At 50.4% G+C, this 22,102-nt stretch overlaps 1 protein-coding gene across 6 annotated transcripts in view; it reads left to right on the top strand.

Annotated features, from left to right (window-relative positions):
* SLC39A11 (solute carrier family 39 member 11) overlaps positions 1-22,102 on the top strand; it is a 382,284-nt gene that overhangs the window by 302,937 nt on the left and 57,245 nt on the right. For 5 of the 6 annotated variants that reach the window (XM_081220292.1, XM_081220293.1, XM_081220291.1 and 2 more), the window contains one exon: positions 5,318-5,387. In XM_081220292.1, the coding sequence (XP_081076418.1) occupies positions 5,318-5,387 (70 nt within the window). Of the gene's footprint in view, positions 1-5,317; positions 5,388-12,727; positions 13,254-22,102 lie in introns of those variants that run through there. The other variant, XM_081220294.1, reaches the window with a different exon arrangement.

Raw genomic sequence — 22,102 nt, 5'->3', positions numbered from 1 at the left:
AACCGTTCACTTTCCGACCACCTACGTAAACTCCAAGAGCATTCTAGAATAATTGAAAATTTTTGTGAAAAGTACACCTTGATGGGAGGGGATGGTTGGGGGGAGGAGGTGTTACTGGCATCTAGTGGGTAGAGGCCAGGGATGCTGCTCAACATCTTGGGCTGTACAGTCCAACCTCTCACAACAAAATGTCAGTGGTGAGAATCCCTGCTGTGTGCTCACCATCCTGTAAGCAAAGCACTATCATCCTTTTTTCCTTTTTACAAGAATCTTAAATAATATACCAGGATTTGAGCCCAGGTCCGTCTCAGCAAAAAGCCCATGCACCCCCATCCCCACCGTGCTGGAGGATGAGGAGAGAGAGACGGAGATTCAGGAGGGATGGGGGATGGAGAGAGGCAGCCACACCCACCTTCCAACCCCCGAGAAGACTGGAGCAGGGCTGTGGGGTTGGAGGAATCAGCTTTAGAGCTTATTCTCGAGTTTGCCCTAAGGACTTTGCCTCACCCTGCATCCCGGGGGCTTATAACCCCAGGTTTGGAAGTTTGTTTTCCTTCGGTCTGCATCTGAGTTAATGGCCGTAGCTGTGAAAAGAGGTCTGGCTTATTAACAGTATCCAGCCACTTTGGATTCTTGTCTTAATTACCTCCCTAATTTGCACTTTTGGTGGAAGACTTGGGGGTGTGAACGCCAGTCACAGTTTTTCCTCTGCTCTCTTTCACCCCGGGGGTTCCTTCTACCATCTGTTGATCTTCAGTGTCTGCCTTCATTCCCTTATTTATGTTCTTGCGGTGTGGGTCTTTTGTCTTGGTTTCGCATTAGTTTCGCTCTCAGGTAATCCCCTCCACCTTCAGAGACGGTAACAATTACATTCCCTTCCTCCATTACGTCTTCTTCCTCTCCTTTGCTCCAAATCCAGGGGGAGATGGAGTTGGCCACCTCCTAAGGCAGCATGCTGTGTGCGTTTGGGGGGGTGGGGGTGGGAGGGGCGTGGTACCCGCTGTGGGCGTGGCCAAGGTACAGGGCTGGGCAGAGGCAGGTTGTGTTCACTTTGCCCTCAACCTCTTTAGGATACAGATATTCAGATGCCAGCCCTTGCCACCCACACCTGGGAGAAAGCCACAGCCCATGTCAGCCACCTGGGGTGGTGGGGGGCCGGGGGTGGGGACTGAGGGTCAAGCCGGGTTCTGCCCCTTGATGCTGTGAAACTGTGGGCGAGCCCTTTCTCTCCTGCATTAGTTGGGTAACCTAATGAGCCGCTGTGAGCATTAGTAAGCCAAGTGCTGCTGGCTGCTTGTTAAATAACTAGAAAGGGTTAGTTTGCCAGTTAATGTTAAGTCCTGTCCTCAGGACTGCACTATCATGAACATTAAAATGACTAATTAGAGCAAAATCTTTAACAAAAGAGCCACCAGCTGTTGTTTATGGTTTAGAAATGCAAGTTTTTTTCAAAGGGAGGGATTTGCCCCTCTGATGTCAGGAAACCCCTGGTCAGTCTCTGCCTAGCTTTTGACACCTGGTGCAGAGCTTCGCCCTGCAGACCCATACTTACCGATGGCAGTGGGTTGTGGTCTGGGCCCTGTTGGTACAAAACAAGGTGAAGGACATCAGGCTTGTAAACACTGGGCTCCCCGAAGGTAGGAGAGGGGCCAGATGGAAGCGCCTCAGGTCTCCTCTGACTTTATCTTCTCGGGACCATGGACAACTCCTGAGATGCAAGGGCTGCACAAAAAGAGGCTGTCTCCTTCCCAGTGGCAAGGATGCCTGAAACCCTTAGATATATTCATCCTAGCCCGTCCTGAAATTCAGCTCTCGGCAATATCTGGCACCTCACCTAGCACACTCATTCTTTTTGAAGCTTGTCAGATGCATCAGGCAAACCTGAAAGTGTTGAACTTGTATCCACCCCCCTCCCTGGAGTGGTGGCTTCTGCAGTGCCCACCCTCAGGAAGTTTCTGAAAGAGAAAGAAAAGGACAAAGCAGCTATAAAGAATGAGGAGCCTGGACCGCAGAATCAGAGCCCAGCTGGGCACTCAGACCAGCCCATCGTCACCTTTCCTCTCTGATCCGTAGAGTGGAGGTGACGGCTCCCACCTTTAGTTCATGAGCTTCTACCTCGGGGCATGGCCTAGAAAGGGCCGCCAGCCCCCCATTTCTCCAGAGAAAGACCACAGAGAGACTAAGGTCTTGAACACAAGGCCTACTTTGGAACCTAGAGTCATCCTAGAGGATAGGTTTGGTGAATGAAGACTCAGCCTTTCTTAAGAATTGATATCAGGCACCTTAAAAATAAATAAAATTTTAAAACCTCGATCTTGAAAAGTCTGGCTGCTCTGGCAGTGCTGACTAGGCTGTTGCTTTAGCCAAGAGCTTGTAGCGGGGGCTTCTCTGCAGCCTGCTGTGGTGTGTGTCATGCACGCAGGGAGCCCGGGCCCAGGAGCCTCCATCCTGCTGTCTGGTTTTGGCAAGACTCCAAAACCCTTGGCTTCTGGATCTGGCAGTGGCCCAGGAGTCGTGCCAGGTGGCCTCTGGGGGTTTCCTCCACCTCTGAAGTCCTAGGACTCTGTACCCCATGGTTGGTTGTTACGAGAAATGTGGGGAGATGTTTGCTGACGCATCAGAATCCCAGATGCTCAACCAACAGCCTCCAGGGGCCACAGCTGCCCCACAAGGTCCCCATGGGACCAAAGCACAGAGCGTAAGGGTAAGGTGAGGCAAAATGGAACACTTCACGCTTTAGCCGGGTCTTTGGGCTCCAGCCCTCATGGTGGTCTCCTGGCCAACCAAACTGGATCACAGGTGAGCTCTTTGACCTCACCATAGGACAAGCCACCCAGAGCCATTATTATAATCCCAGTGTCCTCGGCCCGCTCCAGCTAAACAGGACACACGGACAAAAAGGGGCAGTTTAAAGGGCAGTGAATCCCAAAAGAAGATATGCCCTTCTCACTCGGTAGATTTTGACCTCTTCCCTCTTCACAACAAAAGTTCCTCCTGGCCCCAAGCCCTTGGTCTTGATTCTGACCAATACTGGTTATTCTCTTTCCTATTTGGATTGGGGTTGCACTGCCCCATAGATGTCAGAAAGGGGTCCTAACATTGTGCTTCTACGCCATTGATCCCAGGCCACCGGGGCAGTTCCTTCCTTTCCTCCCTCCCTTCCTCCCTCCCTTCCTTCTTTCTTTTTCATAGCCCTTCTTACCCCTCTATCAGATATATGCAGACCAGCACGGCTCTTCCACATTTGATCAGGGCGTTGGTGACCTTGGCAAGCTCACTCCTACTGGAAAGGACTTGGAAGATCATCTGTCCATCCCCAAGCTTCAAGCTACACTATGGTCACACCATCTCAGAGCAGACTGTGAGAGTCCCTGCCATTTGAGGATGGATCGTCAATGTCTGTGATGACGTCATTGGGCCATCATATCAACCTTGGACTTCTTGTTGCACGAGCTAATAAAACCCTACGTGTTTAGGTCCAGGGTCATCAAACTCTTTCTTTAAAGGGCCACATAGTAAATATTTTAGGTTTTCAGACCATTTGGTCTCTCATTACTCTCTGCTGACATAGCACAAAACAGTCACAGACAATTCATCAACAAACAAGCATGGCTGTGTGCCAATAAAACTTTATTTATGGGCAGTAAATTTTGAAATTCATATAATTTTCACATGTCATGAAATATTCTTTCCTTGATTTTTTTTTGACTATTTAAAAATGTAAAAATCATTCTTACAACTTCCCTGGGGGCGCAGTGGTTAAGAATCTGCCTGCCAATGCAGGAGACACGGGTTCCATCCCTGGCCCTGGAAGATCCCACATGCCGTGGAGCAGCTAAGCCTGTGAACCACAACTGCTGAGCCCGTGCGCCTAGACCCTGTGCTCCGCAACAAGAGAAGCCACCGCAATGAGAAGCCTGCACACCACCACGAAGAGTAGCCCCCACTTGCTGCAACTAGAGAAAGCCCGTGCACAGCAATGAAGACCCAGTGCAGCCAAAAATAAATAAATAAAATAAATTAATTTTAAAAAATCATTTTTAGCTTGCAGGCCATACAGAAACAGGCAGTGGGCTGGATGTGGCCCCTGGGCTATAGTCTGCTGACCCTTGGTTGAAGCTACTGTTCTGTGGATTTTCTGTTACTGGCAGCCTTGTGCAATCTTATGTGACGTAGTGATGGGGATGAACTTTTTTTTTTTTTTTTTTGCGGTACGCGAGCCTCTCACTGTTGCAGCCCCTCCCGTTGCGGAGCACAGGCTCCGGACGCGCAGGCTCAGCAGCCATGGCTCACGGGCCCAGCCGCTCCGCGGCATGTGGGATCTTCCCGGACCGGGGCACGAACCCATATCCCCTGCATTGGCAGGCGGACTCTCAACCACTGCACCACCAGGGAAGCCCGGCAAGCATTTTTTAATTAATAAAAAGGATTAAAACAGTCAAATTCAAATGAACTCTGGGACTCAAAAACTTCTAGTTTCTAGTTGCAAGATCAATGTATAATGGAAAAATCCAATGATATTTAAAAATGTAAGATCCATTTTTTAAAAAAATTATTTATTTTTGTCTACATTGGGTCTTCATTGCGGCACACAGGGGCTACTCTTCGTTGCGGTGCGCGGGCTTCTCATTGCGGTGGCTTCTCTTGTTGCGGAGCATGGGCTCTAGGCACGCAGGCTTCAGTAGTTGTGGCACATGGGCTCAGTAGTTGTGGCTCACAGGTTCTAGAGTGCAGGCTCAGTAGTTGTGGTGCACGGGCTTTGTTGCTCCCCGGCATGTGGGATCTTCCCGGACCAGGGCTCAAACCTGTGTCCCCTTTATTGGCAGGCGGATTCTTAACCACTGGGCCACCAGGGAAGCCCCAAAAATGTAAGATCCAATTTTTTATGGAGTTCTTTTACTTGCATTTGCAAATACAGCAGTGCACCCATTTCAGAGATTAGCCTTAGCAAGATCTGCTTTTAACCTGTATTGCGTCACATCAAAATACTGTTGTTCTGATTTCTTATGGAAGAAGTGAAGAAACTGCTTGCTCTTAACAGCTGATTAAGTATAAGCCTGTTGAGTAACTATAAGGTATGCGAAGAAGACCAGGGGATTTGCCAATGTGATGAAGTGAGTGTGTAACTGGTTCCATGGTGTCCCAGGGGTTCCTCCACCAAGCGAGTCGGGCCATCACCCAGCCCCGAATGGACAACAGTGCTAATCCAGCCCACAGGAGTCTGCTGGCTTTGGCTTCTGAGCAAGCTTCGATTCTACATGCATGTATTATAGAAAAATGATTCCTAACCCATCGTACTTTTTTATGTCTGTTTCAGAGGGTCTTGCTGTTGGAGTTGGATTTGGGGCTGTAGAAAAGACGGCATCTGCTACCTTTGAGAGCGCAAGGTAAGCCGACATCTAGTGCCTTAGAGCGTGGCACTGCACCCCGTGGTGCCCGGAAGTGCCTGTTGCCTCGGGCGAGCTGTCTGCACATAACTGTGCAGCAGCCCCAGCCCCCCAGGTCTGACTGGCGGGGGCGAGGAGGAGGTCAGGGAAGCTAATACCTGAGAGAGGTACTCTGTCAAGAGGCAGGTTTACACCACGTTTTTCCAATGAGCTGTCTGATGGGTAACCGTTTTGAAAACCAACCATGAATATAATCTCATGCTGTTCTCCAAACGCTTTAAATGTATAAGTACATGATAAAGACAGTGTCCTGGGGGGACTGGTTCCAGGACCCGCCGGCGGATACCAAAATCCTCGAATGCTCGAGTACCACAGTCAGCCCTCGGTATCCACGGATCCTGCATCCGCAGGTTCCGCATCCGCGCACTCAGCCATGGGGGGATGGCAGGACCCGGAGGGCCAGCTGTACCTCGAAGGCAGCAGCCGACACTCCTCACCGCTCTCTCCTTTAGGAGCCCTCGCTTTCTCTTTCTGGCCACGGGCCTCTCCTGGTTTCCTCCCCCTTCCGTCTGCTCCTTCACAGGCTCTTCTGCAGGTTCGTGCCCTACGGCCCGTCCTGAAATGTTGATGTCCCCCAGCGCTCCATCTCTAGGGCACCCTTTCTTCTCACTTAGCGCACTCTCTCTGGGGACTCTGCCCCATGCCCGTGGCTTTATTTTCCGTCCGTTTGCTGGTGATGCCCAAGTTGATCTTCTGCCTAGATTTTTCTCCCGAACTTATTCTTACGGGTCCGGCCCCCATCCATAGGTCTCCGCTTGGGTGTTCCGCAGGATCCCCGCACCTGTGTCCCCATCTGCTGTCATGCAAAACCCCCTCATCACCTGGTACCCGGTCGACCAAGCCAAACTCACCGTCGTCCTCGGCTTCCTATTTCCCCTCGTCTTCCCTAGACAATCAGCAGGCCTTGTAGATTCTTCCTTTCCTCTCCCTCTGTTGAATTACAGGGCCTAGATAAGGCTACAGCCTTGGGACCATAAAGAGGCATCACAGAGATAAGCTACCTGGTCCACCTGTGCCCACAAAACCACGAATACTACAGCCTCCAGGCTGAAGGAGGGCGGGTGGAGCCTTCTGTTCAAGGGCGGCAAACTCAGATGCCTGTAGAGAACTAAGAGGTAACAAGTAAGTGCAGACAGGCAGGTGGAGACAGTTGGGAGTGGCGAGAAGAGAGGTGAACTTCGAACAGACGCACACACGCTGTCTAGAAGGTGCTCGAAGTCACAATTATTTTGAAAACATAATTCGGGTCAAAGAGATGGTCCAGGGGCCACTGATTTCTGTATCGAAACCACACATTTCTCACTCCACTGCCCTCTGACTGGTATAATCTCAAACTCTACTTTTTACCCGCCTAAGGCAATGGCACTACCTCCTTTAATGATCTGCCCTGTGTCTGGATCATGGTTGCCAGGATCTAATTCCTCACGGAATCCCTTTCTCCCCTCTTCCCTCGTTCCCAGCCTTGCGTGGGGCCTCTTTACACCCCATCACCTCCGTTTCTCGATTCCCTCAGCTGCTCTGGGGCCCCTGTGTGTCGCTGTAGTCACTGAATTCTAATGCTTCGTGTTGAGGGACGTGTCTGCTCCACGAAGCCCCGAACACGTGTGCGGGCTGGCGCAGTTCTAGGTTGAGATCTTCTCTGTTCTCAATTCTTCTTCCTGCCTGTCGGACTCCCAAGTCACTTCCTCGCCCTGACTCCAGGGTCATCAGTAACAAGATGCCTATGGCGAAAATCACAGGAGCCGTGGATGGGGAGAAGCCTTTAGAATGTTAGAAATGTCACCAAAATCCAGGGCTGATTGTGATTCGTCATGCCCTGTGGGGCTGACCCCTTAAGCATCCAAGGGCCGGGTCCTCCCAGAACTCGGGGAGCTGCACGTGCTCCAGAAATGTCTGTGCCGGCAAGTGACAGCCCAGCCCCATGCCCTGCGCTCACGGGCCAGGCTTCCTGTCTGGTGGCACCATGTCTCCTGCAACCTCAAGATGTCAACTCCCATGTCCCTCTATTCTATCACCTGCACTTTCTGGTAATCTTGATGTTTCTGAAGAAAGCAGAGCGAAAGCCTTTCCAACCCAACTCCCCCCTTCCCTAGACCAGACAGATCCTCTCTGAGTTACATAAACCCTCAACGGGACTCTCCAGCTGGGATCGGGCTGGGGCGCTGGACTGGGTATTTTCAGCCTCATAAAACCCTCTGTTAAACAAGCATCCTTGGGGGTTTTTATGCCCCTACACTCCACCCACCCCCGTCACAGCTGGTGGGCAGAGCCGTTAGAGCTCTGCCCCCATCACCACTGTGTCCAGGGTATCAGGAGTAGGGGTGGAGGGAGAGCATGTCCATGAAGGCCACAGAGAGGGAAAGAGGGTGACCTCATGCAGACCCTCTCCTTCAGCCTGTCTTCCCCACTTACAAATCCATATATAGTTTGTGATTTGGGTTCTTCCTTTCAAATTCCTCTGACCTTACCCTTCAGTGGTAAAACTCAGAACAGCCCCCAGGCAAGGCTTGTAAGCCTTCTCCGCCCTTAGCTCATGCTGCAGACCAGGGTTTCGTGGGAGGGAAAGGAGGGAGGGAGGGAGGGAGAAAAAAAAGGAGAAAACAGGCTAATACTGAGGGGAAGGGTGCAGAAACAGTCACCAGACGATTAAATACATCTTTTGAAAGAGCGAGGTTTTGCTTTTTAGAATTCCAATGCTATGTAATTAACAAGCGACACACCTAAAGCACAACATGCAAAGGTGGCAGGTAGAGGAATGAAAAAAGACACACAGTGAATGCTGATCAAAAGGAAGCAGGTATTACAATTTCAGTATCAGACCAAGCTGACTCTAAGGCAGACAGCCACAGAAAGAATAAAGGTCAGTACTTAATGAAAAGAGAAACAATGTACCGGGATGACAGAATGATCCCGCATCTGTACGCTTCTAGCAACATCAGCCTCAAAATGCTCAAGAAAAATTGTCGGAATTGCAGGGCACAACAGACAAAACTGCAGTCATGGTGGGGAGTACCATTCCCCTATCTGACACTGATAAAATAAAGCGTTAGCAAATGTACATAATGGACATATGTAGACCCCCAACCCAGCAATTAGAAAAACTTAAACATTCTTTCCAAGCACATGTGTAACATACACACAAATCCCAAAACTGATTACAGTACTGTGCCACAGAGATCCCAGAACAAATCGCAAAACTGATTACAGTACTGTGCCACAGAGAAAGTCAGAACACCCCCAGATAAATACCATTCAGACCACACCCTGACCTCAGTGCAATGTGATTGAAAGTCAATAACAAAAAAGATAGCTAAAATAATTGGTTAGTGGGCAGTGAAACCCTCAGGTGCCATAAGATGAGCACAGGGAGGGCTGCAAACCAAATTACCTAAGAAACCAGTGGACAAAGGGCAAGGTCTTCCCCCATCTCAGGGGTGCTTCATAGAATGGGTGGCCTTAAAACAGGAGCCTGGCGGCTGTCCATCTGGAGAAGCGGAGGTGATAAGGGCAGTTAGTACTGCGAGCTGGCAGGTGGGTGATGTCACCGAGATGGGATTCGTTTGGCGCTTTGTGGAAGTAAGACTGAAGACCAAAGAAAAAGTGCGTTCTTCAGCAAGAGGCTGACAGCCTTGGTGGGTTCCAGTGCCCAGCAATGTTAAAGCCCAAGAGGAGATTTAAACCTTAATCTGGCTCAATGGAATACTTTTGGGGGGAAGAGGTAGACAGATCCGTGTGAAGGACCCAGCAATTGAACAGATGCTGTTGACACCACTGCTATGTGTTATAGCAGCTGCGAAGAAGATAAGGGATGAGTTGATGATGGTGGGAATGAAGAGAGATTGATGGGAAGAAAGCGTTTTAAATGCAGAACAGGCAACATTTGTCAACCGATTCTGTTGTCGTGTGGGAGGGAGAATTCAAGTTCGGGAGCCATAAGTAATCACATAGGCAGCTGAAAGGGGCTGAGAGGGAAGGAGGGATGGGTGTCTGCATGGATTCGGGAAAAGAAAAGAGTTGGCTGGCAAATGCCTGGGACGTGTGGACCAAGCTAGCTGAGCCAGAGAGAGTTCTCTGTTCATTTAGCAGAGGGGTCGGCAAATGATGGCGTGTGGGACAAATTTGGCCCACACACGCTTCTGTGAATGAAATTTTATTGGAACACAGCCATGCCCAAGTTCCCCATCAAAGGCTCTGACACCAGGAAAGAGGACAGGTAGGTCCCCAGCATATAGTTTGTGTACGGCTGCTGCCATCTAGTGTTCTGATGTTGTTATTTCATCACCTATATGGAGTGCCCCCGCCCCCGGCCCTCTTCCACCTGGTCCACCTTCCTCCTGCACTAGATAGCCTACATCGTGGGGGGATCCCTTCAGAATTCAACATCCCCTGAAGGTTGACGAGGCTCAGCCAGCAAAGGGCAGCCTGTAGTTCAAGGGAAACCCAGCTTTCTTCTTTCTGATCTGGTCCCACAGCAATTTCTTTGGGTTTCACCGCAAAGAAATTCTTCAGACCTCCCGTCCTTGGGGAGTTGGCTGCTTCAGCGGTTTTTCCTTTCTGAAGTGTCATTACATCCAGAGCACGCGTGCTCCGGAGAGGAAGCATGCCCTCAGTTCTCACTTAACTCGGTCGCAGGCATAATTCAAACCAGCAGGGAGAGCGAGGTGATTTATGCTTCAACATTTCGCTTCCCGCGTTGCTTCCTACTTAAGCTTTGACTTAAGCACAAGTCGAGAGGCGTTTGTAATCCAACAGCACACCCTGACTGACAGGTACCGCAGGTATCCCGGAGCAGGCTCGGGCAGAGGACGCTGGCCGCACGCCTCACGCCGCACCACGCGGAAGCCACAGAGCACAGGCTGGATTTTTTTTTTTTTTTCTGCTGAGCCCCCCGACCAGCCACTGCTAACCAACACCCAGACACTTAGTAAAGGATGCCTGGTAGCTTAGCCTGCATTCAGACCTCACATAGCTCTTAGGGTTACACATGCAGGCCTCAAAATTAATTTTAAGGGGTGTGTTTGCCCCTCGGATCAAAGAGTACAGCAAAAGTCAGGTATGTCTTTCTGCCTGGCTTCTAAACCAGTTATGCCTGCTGAAATAGCAACGCTCGTTTAAGACAGCAGCTGCGAATCAGCCAAGCAGCCATCTGTTTCGAAACAAGGACAAGCAGTCGATGGGTACGTCTCTGGGTGTAGACCTGTATGTGTGCATCCACCTGTGCAAGTTGTCCCCCTACTTCCGCTCAAGTTTATTCAGGGAAACACGTTGCAGGGGGAGGGAGGGGATTTAGAGAAATAAAAGATGCGCTTTCTCATTAGAGTTCGCCCAAGCATCTCTTAAGGAGCAGGCTGCTCTCCCAGTGTCCCCAGGCCTCCCTGTGGCAGGACCAAGTTCCCAGATGAGACCGTCTCTTCCTCAAGGCTACCCATCTTAACCCCCTCCTGCCCACTGAACTAGGTCTCACCATTCGGCGGGGAGGCGGGAGCCAAAGCCCAGCCTAGGCTCCCTGGAGAGTGGTCTCTGGCCTGAGACGTGGAACCCCGGCGTGAGGACACACTCTGACTCAGCCAGCCACACCCATGCTGTCCTCCCCACCACCCCTCCCTTCCATCACGTCAGCAGAACTGGAAGCAAATTCTTGCACTGTTGCTTATTTGCAATAGCAGGTGGCACTTTAGCAGATCCATTTTAGTGTATGCAAACAAGCCCTTCTCTTGTACCCATCAAACCACCTTGCCTGGAATTCTAGAGTCATCTACTGACAGCTCCTTCCCGCAACTTCTTTCAGGTCCTCCCACACAGCTGCTCGCCTTACCTTGAATTATTAAGAGCATTTGGCAGTGGTGGAGGGCAGGCCATGGTTGGCAGACAGTGCCCCCGTGCGGTAGTGGGACGTCATAGCTTGACTCTGGGTAACACGCACCCGGCCGTCCGCCCGCGTCTTTGGCTTTTACTACCGAGGTTTCAGTTTCCACGTGTGTCACATGAGAGAGGTGGGTTGCATCTGTGGTTCTAAGACCACCAGGCTTTGTGGGACAATAAAAATGTCCCCCAGGCATGTGAAGACTGATGTAGAAATGCCACCTTTTATATTTTTCAAAGTAAAGGCGTTGAGAGAAAGCTGCTCACTGCCAATCACTCTCTTAGAAATTGTATTAATCACCAAAAATTAGTTCGTAAACTCAGGATAGAACAAAGTCCTTTCTGCCCCCAGACAGGAACTTACTTCTCTCTCTCTTTCTTGCTCCATTCAAATTCATGAAAACCTTGTGCAATAATAATATGTAATGATGTTCTTAATACAAATTAGTCTGTTAAGTCCCATTGGCTAATGCAAAAAGATGACCTTGACTCTCCAATTTATTCTACTACTGTCTTTTAATCTATGTTGAAAATCCAGTTTCTCTAAACCAGGATGATTTTTTTTATTATTTTCTTTTGTGTTTTTCTTCCCTGTCATCTTTCCGTGTACACAGAAGCCATCTCGGGGTGGGGAGACAGGAAGTCACAGCCTCGGGAGGGATCTTGATTCCTGAATTCCTAGTTTTATCCAAAAAAGAGAGCAATTTAGCTTGGGAAAGAATCTGATCCTGGAAGAGACGAAACTCAATTTAATTGATTAATTTTTTTCCCACTGCTGTGTGGAAATGGGGGCTATAGGACAGGGTAATATCAGGGTGTAAATCTTTACACGGACACCCATGAAATACGCTCATTTGCCCAAAACGGGGTTTGCGGTGTGAGCTGAGAGAAGTCAAGGAACACAGGCGACTCCAGACCCTTGTCCTCTGTTCCCAGGGCCGCGAAGAAAGCAGGAGCTCATACGTGGGGAGGGGTAGAGCTCCCCCTGCCGGCAGCTGCGCACGCGCTCACGCGGGGAGCCCTGAGGACCCAGTCAGGGAGGCCCCGGGGTTGCCCTGGGGGGATGGGGATGGGGAAGGGGACCGGGACCCGCGCTCCCCAGGCCCCGTGATGTGGCGCAGCCGCTTTCCCAGAGGGCAGGGGCGGCAGCCAGAAGCGGTAGGCGCGAAGCCCCCTCTCCCAGCTCTGAGCTAGGGCGCCCGTGGGACTCGGGGCTGTTGGCTAGGGCTGCAGGATTGGGACGTGGCCCTCTGGGGAATGAGGTGGCTGAGCAGTGCCTGTGTGAGGGCAGCTCGCGACTCCGACCTTGTCACCATCCATCCAACCCCACCCCATTTGGACTCCGGGCAGAAGGCCAGGTGCCCACAGGGATGGCTCCCAGGCTGCCTTCTCTTTCCCCATCCCCGCCGTTCATGGAGGGTGGATGCTGCAGCAGGAATGAAGCCTCCTACCTGGCTCCGAATGGCACCGTTGAGCCGGGAGCCCTGGAATGCAGGCGCATGTCACCCAGCTGTGAGCAAACTCAGAGTCAACCCCAGCCGGCTTCCAGACGGGACGGTAAAGAGCTGAGCACCGCATCCTACCTGGCAGCGACTTAGTCCCCGCCTCCTGCATCCTCCCCTTCTATCCACCCGCTTCTCCCAGGGCACAGCCGCAGAGCTGTGCAGCCGTCACCACTCTCTGCTTCCGGAACATTCTCGTCACCCCCAAAAGAAACCCCACACCCATGAGCAGTCAATCCCCCTCCCACCCTCCTCGTAGGCCCTGGCAACCACAAACGAGTCTACTTTCTGTCTCTATGGATTTGCCTATTCAGCACATTTCATGTAAATGGAATCAAACCATGTGTGGTCTTTTATGTCCGGCTTCTTCCACTTAGCATCCTGTTTTCCGGGTTCAGCCGTGTTGTAACTCCTTTTCATGGCTGAAGAATATTCTGTCGTATGGCCGTACCACATTAATTGACAGAGGTTTGGGTTGTTTCAGCATTTTGGCTATTACAAATAGTTTTGTGGTGAATACTGGCATACAGGTTTTTGTGTGGACATAGGTTTTCATTTCTCTTGGGTACATACCAAGCAGTGGAATCGCTGGGTTGTATGGTAACTCTAAATTTAACTCTTTGAGGAAGGGAGTTTAAAAAATGACCTTCTATGCCAAAACAAAAGGATCCAGATTAGGCCAAGAGTTTATTTTAACCTTGAAAGTTCCATTCCCCAAACATCATCATAGCCGGAGCCCTTCCCAGAGCCCATCCCCTTCCTCTCGGGCCTTAAACCACAGGAATGCCGAGTGTTACAAGCATAGGTGGTCTCCGCCGTGTGCTTGCCGTGTGCTCCGTTCTGTGCTGTCCTCGCCCTTCATTCTCTTGTTGGCTTTTCCATGAGAAGACTCATGGGGGAAGGACCCGTGAGTTGCCCCATTTTACAGACAAGAAAGTTGAGGCACCGAGAGGTACTCTGTCCACAGCCTCAGAGCTGGTAAGGCGAAGGGCCAGGTATGTTCCTAGGTCTCTGGCTGAGGACCTAGCCTTTTCCTGGAGCATCTAGTGGCCTGTGAGGTGCTTTGGCCACCATGAGAGGCTGAGTGACAGAGCCCGCGGGGAGTGGGCAGGCAGGTCTCGCTTCCCGCTGAGCTTCCTTTTGCGTAGGTGCATTGTTCGGGGTGGGGGGGAGGGTATGGAACAGCCTGGATTCCGGAGCGAGGCAACCTGCTGCACACACGGCTCTGCCACTTACCGGCTGTGTGACTTTGATGCGTTGCTTTTTTTTCTTTTTTTCCCTGTGCCTCCGTTTCCTAATCTGCAAAATAAGAATAATAATCGTTTTTACCTCAACAGATCGTTCTGAGAATTAACTGAGTTTATACGTGCAAAGCCCCGGCACAGGGCCGGCAGGTAGGAAGGCTGTATACGATGCGGCTGTGATGTTTGCTTCCTGGCCTGCCTGTTTGAGACACTACACTCCAGAGAGATGCCCAGCCCACCCCTGTCCCAGCCCGGGCTCCAGGACAAGAGCTCCCTGTCCCCCCTCACCCCCCCACCCCGAAAGAGAACCAGTTCAGAAGCGGCTTCCACAGTCTGTGTGGACCCAGCACGCAGGCCAGAGGTCCGGTTCCAGGACTCCGTGGTCTCTAGGAGTTGCTTCTGCTCTCCCATGGCGTGGGCTCCATGCCCGACACTAGACTTTAGTACCCTCTCCTCCGTCGCCCCCCACCCCGCCTTGGCCCTCCCAGGCTGATCTTGCTGTCGTGTCTCAGCGTGGAGTTGGCGTGCTGGTTGACTCTTGCTCTGCGCCTGCTCAGTGAATGTAGCTATTTGTCCATCCCGCACCCTCACCTGGAGCCTCTTCTCTACCCTACAGGGGACCCAGGACCGGACTGGGAGTGGGCTGCTCTGCACCCGGCCTGGACGGCCCTCCTGAATTCTGCAGATGGTTTTCTAGCGGGCAGCCCCCTCCAGACGGCACGAGCTGCTGCTTCCCTCTTGCCCCCCCCGCAACGCCCAGTTCCCTGGACTCAGTCTCAGGCCCCACCGTGTCACCACACAAGTTACACGCCCAGAACAAGGAGGGAGGCCCTGAGTGCCCTCCTGCGTCTGCCCAGAGGCAGCCCCTCTCCATCAGCAGCACAAGGAGCCGTTTATGCCAGGCCCCCTCCCCCTCCACGGCCCCCCGCCACCTCCACCCAAGTCCCTGGCGACAGGGTTGGCCGTCTTGGCACGGGGGACCAATCTCTACACAACGTGCACTCTGTTTAGCCTGAAGCAGGCTTCAGGGGAGGCTCGGACCCCGCAAGGCCCTTTGAGAACAGCAGCGTCGTTTCTCTGTGGCTTTCCCAGGCGCTGGAGGTGACACAGATCTTTCCCTCCTCTAGTCCCATCGCTGCCCGGTCCATCTTCCTGGACAGCTTGTTACAAGCGGCGAGAGGCCGAGAGCAACTGTGCTTTTCAGAGCCGTGGGCCGCGTTCAGTTGGGCTGCTGGCGTTGATTGCACTGCATTTTGCCGGGCCAGCCAAGACAGGCAGCTTGGGTGCATCGGTGGCTTCACCACGTGGCACTAGTGGCTGCCTTTAGGGGCTGTTTACATGCACTGCTCAGTCTTTACTGCCATCCCAGTAAAAAAGGGGAGGACTCAGAGCCCGGGAACTTTCCCTGAGGTCATGCTTACGGCAGGTGATATGTTTTGGGAAGCCCGTGAATGAACACCTCTGCCCCTGCTGGCTCTCTCACCCCACCCTTGCCTCTGGCAATCATGGGACAGTCACGAAAGCTAACATTTACTGAGTGCTTTCCATGTGCAGATCCTGTGCTCCTTGACTCCTGGGGAATTCACTAATCCTTAAAGACCCCTGTGAGGGAGAAATCACTGTGCCCATTTTATGGATGCAGGATGTGCCCAAAGGCACAAGGGAGTGAGGTCAGAGGCAGGATTTGAGCCCAGGCAGCCTGGCCCTGCAGCCTGTGCCCTTAACCCTGACATCCTCCTGCCTCCTGTGACCCTAGAGGCTTGAAAACTGCCCCCCAAAGTGGTGTAGCAAAGGAGGTCAGCGCCGTTGTAAAAAGTGTGTAATTTCCCATTGTAAGCGCTTTGAGCGTCAGCTCTAGGAGTTCTGATTCCACTGTCCAGTGTGTCTTTCAAATCATGTCTCATTGGGCGAGTTGGGAAACAGAAGCAGATGTGAAAGCGCTTCAGGGAGGGGCAGGTTTCCAGCCAGCCTCACTGGCAGCAGACATACATGTTCAAGATCGTGTGGCACATCACTCCTGGCATTTGTTGCCACAGTAGGGAACCGTAACCCTTGCCCGGTGCCTCCAGGCAGCAAGGGCTGAGGGGAGAGGGAGAGAGAAGAGAGCACTGCAAAGAGACGGCACCAAGATGCTCCGGGCGGCTGCTAGGTCATGACCAGCCTCCAGCCTCACCTCCTGGAAAGTGGACGGACGGGTGGGCTGGGTCACTGGGAGGCTAGGGCTCCCCAGCACGAGTTACCTGCCTACAGGCTCCAGGACAAGGGGAGGTGGGGAGGGGGGTGCCGGGTTCTTAGAACAATGGTGTTGTAGTAGAATGGCATCCCCCAGAAAAGAATGTTGAGTCCTAACCCCCAGTACCGGAACGTAACCTTAGTTGGCAGGAGGGTCTTTGCAGATGTAGAGAGTTAAGATCAGGTCACAGTGAATTAGGGTGGACCCTAAATCCAATACGACTGGTGTCCTTATTCGACAAGGAGAAAAGTCACACACAGAGGAGATTGCCGGGGTGACAACGCAGAGACACCCCGAGGGGAGACGGCCATGTGGTGATGGAACCAGAGATCAGGGTGACACAGGCCAAGAAATGCTCCCAGCCGCCACCCGAAGCTGGAAGAGCTAAGGAAGGATCCTTCCCTAGAGATTTCAGAGGGAGCGTGGCCCTGCTGACACCTTGCTTTTGAGCATCTAGCCTCCAGGACCGTGAGAATAAATCTCTGTTGTCTTAAGCCACCCAATCTGTGGTCCTTGGTTACAGTGGCCACAGGGGACCGATAGACCCCAGTCTCCATCCACATCTTCCAAGCCCCACTAGGCTTTCTTCACCTCCTCCTGCGGTGGATGGAAAGCTCTGAGCAGGACTCTTGAATCCATCCTCTTCTCTATCCCGATGCATTTTGTCTTCCCCACCCCTTTGCTGGTCTTCATTTCCTATTTCAAAAGGAGGCTCAGGTTTGGTTTTGTTTGGGTTTTTTTTTTTTTTTTTCCTTAGGCCTGTCTCAGTTCAATTTGACCCCAACTGGAGGAAAGCAGCAGCTTTCTCCTTTCCTGAGAGGCTGCCTTCAGACGCTGGCCCGCGGGAGTCCGGGCTGTCCCCTGCATTGGAGCTATTAAACTGTCATAAGAAAGAGGCCTTTGTCACGGGGAACACGGCCCTCGGCTCAGAAACAGAGACAGATTGTGCCAGAAAACAAACAACAGAAAAAAAGGTCCAACCACAAAATTCTTTGGGACTTCAGTCATCGGCTTCTCACTTGTTCTTAAAAGACACATTTCCTTTCTTTGGTGTAAGTCCGTCAGATAGGTCGTCGGGTTCTTAGTTCTGTCCAGAACCGAGGGCTGGGGGCCTCCACCCAGCTCCCTGTTTGCTTGATGTCATGCCTGCCTGCCTGCAGGTAGGGGAGTCGGAGGTGGCCCTGGACCTGCCCAGGGGGTGGGGTGAGGTTTTGCAGGAGACTGAGGGCCTGACTTAGTTTTCAGTGCAGGGAAGGGGGAAGTGATGAAAATAGTCACAGAGGCCAAGTTACAAACATCATGTTGCAAATGCGTGATGACCTTCTGACTTGGCATTGGCTCTGGCAGAGGCCTCAGAGAGCCTCATTTCATGCAGGAGAGAAACAGAAGGACAGTGACTTGCCCAAGGCCACATCATTCCCTAATGTCAGACCATTGCTGCCTGCTCAAGACCACTGGCCAAAATGCCCCTTGACCCAGCCTGGCACCTGGAACTGCTGCGGCCCGAGCCTTCTGTTTGGCACATTGACCTCAGCCCCCTCCAGGCCAGCTTTCGCCCTTGACCATCTCAGGGTGGGGTGTGGGAGGGCAAATCAGCATTTTCAACATAGTCCCCTGTGCTGGGTTGCACCCCATGGCGTGAGAACCACGGCTCTAGAAGGAAAGTGGAGAAGAAAGGCTTAGGGGACCCCCCCACCCTGTTCCCACTGTCCCTTCCGAAGGGGGTTATGCTTCCCAAGGCCGCGGCTTTCCTAAGTCAGGGGAGAGAGGCACCGCTTCAGAGGATGCATCCTCTTAAGGCTAGCATTTCAGGTGAATGACAATAAAAGAAACTTTTTATTACAGGAGGGCAAAAGACCACATAATTGGCAGGACCTCACGCAGAATGAAAATGCAGGCTCTCTTGTTCAAAAAGCAGGCAAAAAGCTTTTTCCTTTGTTCTGTGATGTCTCTCTCAACCTGTCATGGTGTTTTGTTTCATTTTATTTTTAAAATTTATAATTGTGGTAGACTATACATAGCATAAAATTAACCTTTTTTTTTTTTTTTTTTTTTTTTTTTTGCTGTACGCGGGCCTCTCACTGCTGTGGCCTCTCCCGTTGCGGAGCACAGGCTCCGGACACACAGGCTCCGCGGCCATGGCTCGCGGGCCCAGCTGCTGCGTGGCATGTGGGATCTTCCGGGATAGGGGCACGAACCCGTGTCCCCTGCATCGGCAGGCGGACTCTCAACCACTGCGCCACCAGGGAAGCCCAAAATTAACCATTTTTAAGTGTATGATTGTGTCATTAAGTATGTTCCCATTATTGTGCAACCATCATATTCTTCATCTCCAGAACTCTTTTCATCTTTTTTTGTTTTGTTTTGGCTGCGTTGGGTCTTCGTTGCTGCACGTGGGCTTTCTCTAGTTGCGGCGAGTGGGGGCTACTCTTCGTTGCGGTACGTGGGCTTCTCATCGCGGTGGCTTCTCTTGTTGCAGAGCATGGGCTCTAGGCGCGTGGGCTTCAGTAGTTGTGGCACGTGGGCTCAGTAGTTGTGGCTCGAGGGCTCTATCCTGAAGCCTTGCAGAACTCATTTATAGCTCTGATAATTTTTTGTGTGTGTGGATCGCTTTGGATTTTCTATATATGAGCTCATGCTATCTTTATTTATTTATTTATTTATTTATTTTAAATTTTATTTTTTATTAGTTTCTGCTTTATAACAAAGTGAATCAGTCATACATATACATCTGTTCCCACATCCCTTCCCTCATGCATCTCCCTCCCTCCCTCATGTTATCTTTAAATAGGGGTAGTTTTACTTTTTCCTTTCCAGTCTAGATACCTCAATTATTTTTTTAAAATCTAATTTCTGGCTAGAACCTCCAGTATAATGTTGAATAGAAGAGGTAAGAGTGGACATCCTTGTCTTACTCATGTTCTTAAGATGAAAGTTTTCAGTCTTTCACCATTAAGTATGATGCATGATGTTAGCTGTGGGTTGTTCATAAATACTCTATGTCAGGTCAAGAAAGATCCCTTCTATTCCTAGCTTGTTGAGGGTTTTTATCATGAAATGGTGTTGGATTTCGTCAAGTGCTTTTTCTGCATCTATTGAGATAATTATTTGGTTTTCATTTTTTAAATCCTATTGATATGGAATATTGCATTGATTTTCAGATGTTAAACCAACCTTGCATTCCAGGGATAAATCTCCCTTGGTTATGATGTATAGCTTTTTTTTATACGTTGCAATATTTGGTTTGGTTGAGGAATTTTGCATGTATATTCATAGGAAATATTGCTCTCTAGTTTTATCTTCTAGTGTTGTCTTTGTCTGGTTTTAGCATCAGGGTAATGCTTGGAGTCCAATTAGATATAAGGGATGAGAATGACTAGAAAACCTCCTAATGTTTTTGGATTTATACAGCTAGATGTTAGTGCCTCTCACACAGATTGGGATTCCAAGGGAGATGCTGACCTAGCAATTGCTAATCAGTACTAGGGAAAGTATGGCTCATGACCCATACCTCCCCTGGGATAGTTGGTTGGCCTGTCACTTACCCTCAAAACTCTCCCATCTACATTCTGGTCAAAGAATGCAGGAGTAGTTCCTGCTGTATACGATGCATGTACAATAATGAAGTGAGACTCATTGTCAGACCCCTCCCCTATGCTTGGCTCCCACCTTGATACTCAGTTTCTGACCTGGGTTTTAGGTTCTGGCTATGAATTCCTTCAGCCTGGATCCTGACCCCATTAGCTACCTGGTCTATGGACACAGAAGTCCTCATCCTTCATGCACTCCATGGGCGCTGAGCCTCACTGCCCCAGGCTCAGATAGCATGTTCTGCGCGCTTGAACCTGCGTCTTCTTCTCTACCTTTACCTCCACATGGACTCTTTAAACTGTCTTGTCTGCATGAATTTTGAACTGCTTCTCTGTTCCTCCTCATGGGTACTGCCTTCTCCCATTTCCCCTTATCAACGGGATCTTGACTTTTGTTTCCCTCCCTGGGGTTAACTCTTCTTACATGCTGTCCTGATACCCACCGACCTCACCTCTCCCCATTACTCCTACAACGTCTAGTCTGTCCATATTGTCGGTCCTGGCCTTCCCTGGCCTGTCCCATCCTGCTGGCTGATCATATCTCAACTGTGACCCATGGTATCGACTTTCAAGGTAAAAATTCAATTTGTTTCCCTCTGTGGTTTAGTTTAATGCATGAAAGCATATCCTTTGACCAAGGGTCTTTATAGATGGAGTAACAGGGAAGTGCTACAGCTTTCCAGGGGAGGATGACCTGTAAGCTGTCTGGAAGGTTCCTCCTATCACCCAGCAAAGCATTGGAAACCTTTCAAAGCAGACCAAAAACGCAAACCTCAGAATCACGAGCACTGCTTTCTGGTAGGGCCATATCCAAGATTTTAGCTGGTTCTAATAATACATCAAATGTTCTTTCCCTGTTACCTTTTAGATGACTTTCTATTTAAAAAATGAGAAGCAGAAAAGGATAGATTAAAGATAGATTAAAATGAAACAGAGGGCAAGTAATAGGTGTGTTTGGTGGAACAGATCACGCTGAGATTTCCATGTGTACCCAAAGGGGCAACAAGATCAATTAGAATAGGAACAACAATCAAAGCTATAATGAAAAATTTTAGGGACCTGCAGGGGGAAAATAAAGTCTGAGGATGCAGTGGAAGAGAACTTACCACATTTCAGGTAAATTTAATGAAAAGAAACTCACAGTTAGACGTATCCCGGGAAATTTTTTGAATTACAAAGGTAAATAAAATGTCACAAAACTGTCCAGGTAGGACAAGCAGGTTACTTATAAAGGGATTAAATTCAGATTGGTCAGAAACTAGCTCTAGTGAAAAGGGACATTCACTGAAAGGATACAGGAGATTAAGAGCAAGAAAACCAGCAGCATAGTGAACAACTGAAGTAAGGTCTAGAAAATCTCTCTCATACACTCACATGCACATACTTAGGTACATTCTTTGCATTTAATGCACAGCTCAATAAGGCAGGCAGTCAGTCAGTCCATAATATCTTTGCCGAACAACCACTGTCCGTTGAGTATACCTCTCTCTGTGAAATTTCAATTAACTGAGAAAGGGAAGCTTTTTGGTTCATCTCATCTTTGTTCAGGGAGGGACCCTCAGACAAAAGGTCCAGGACCAGCCTCTCTTCACCTTGGGCTAGGTATCCACTCCTGGTCCAATGTGTGGGCACTCCCAACAAAAAAGAGCTGAGCTCTTTCCTGGTCAAGCAAATGAACTGAAGAAGAAAAAGGGTGAATATCTGAGGCTGGGTTTCTTAGAAACCAGAGCCTAAGGCAAAGATGACATTCTATAATTTATTAGGAGATACACTCCCAGAGAAGCAAGAGCCAGGGGGGAAAGAAGTGAATGGCACAGGAAAGGCAAAAAGGAGATCGAAGGCATATCATTGAGGTGGTTGTAGCTTCTCAAAAAAGTAATTCTCTCTTCTCAGTCCTGGGTCATGAAGAACATCTTCAGAGAGACTGAATGGGACTGCTGAGTCTCAGAACTGTGTGTCGGAAGGTGCAGAAGGGGTGGCAGAAGAAAGGATAAGCAACTGATCTCATGATTCCTTCATCTCCTGCTTGTTTGGTCCAAGTCCACCTTCCTCATGCTTCTGAACTGTGTTACCTATCCCCTCCCCCTTCCCCCAGGGCTGCTATGGCTTTAGTCAGGGGAATGTGGGCGCTTCAGCTGCTGTGGGCCCAGGCATCATGGACGAGACACTGAGCCACTCCTCCCTGAGACCATCCCCGGTGTTAGGAGATGAGGTGACGGACTGC

This window comes from Mesoplodon bidens (genome assembly GCF_964165515.1).
Source record: "Mesoplodon bidens genome assembly, chromosome: 19".
Classification (NCBI taxonomy): Eukaryota; Metazoa; Chordata; class Mammalia; order Artiodactyla; family Ziphiidae; genus Mesoplodon; species Mesoplodon bidens.
Note: the sequence above shows the minus strand (reverse complement) of the source record. Positions and strands in the feature narration are given on the sequence as shown.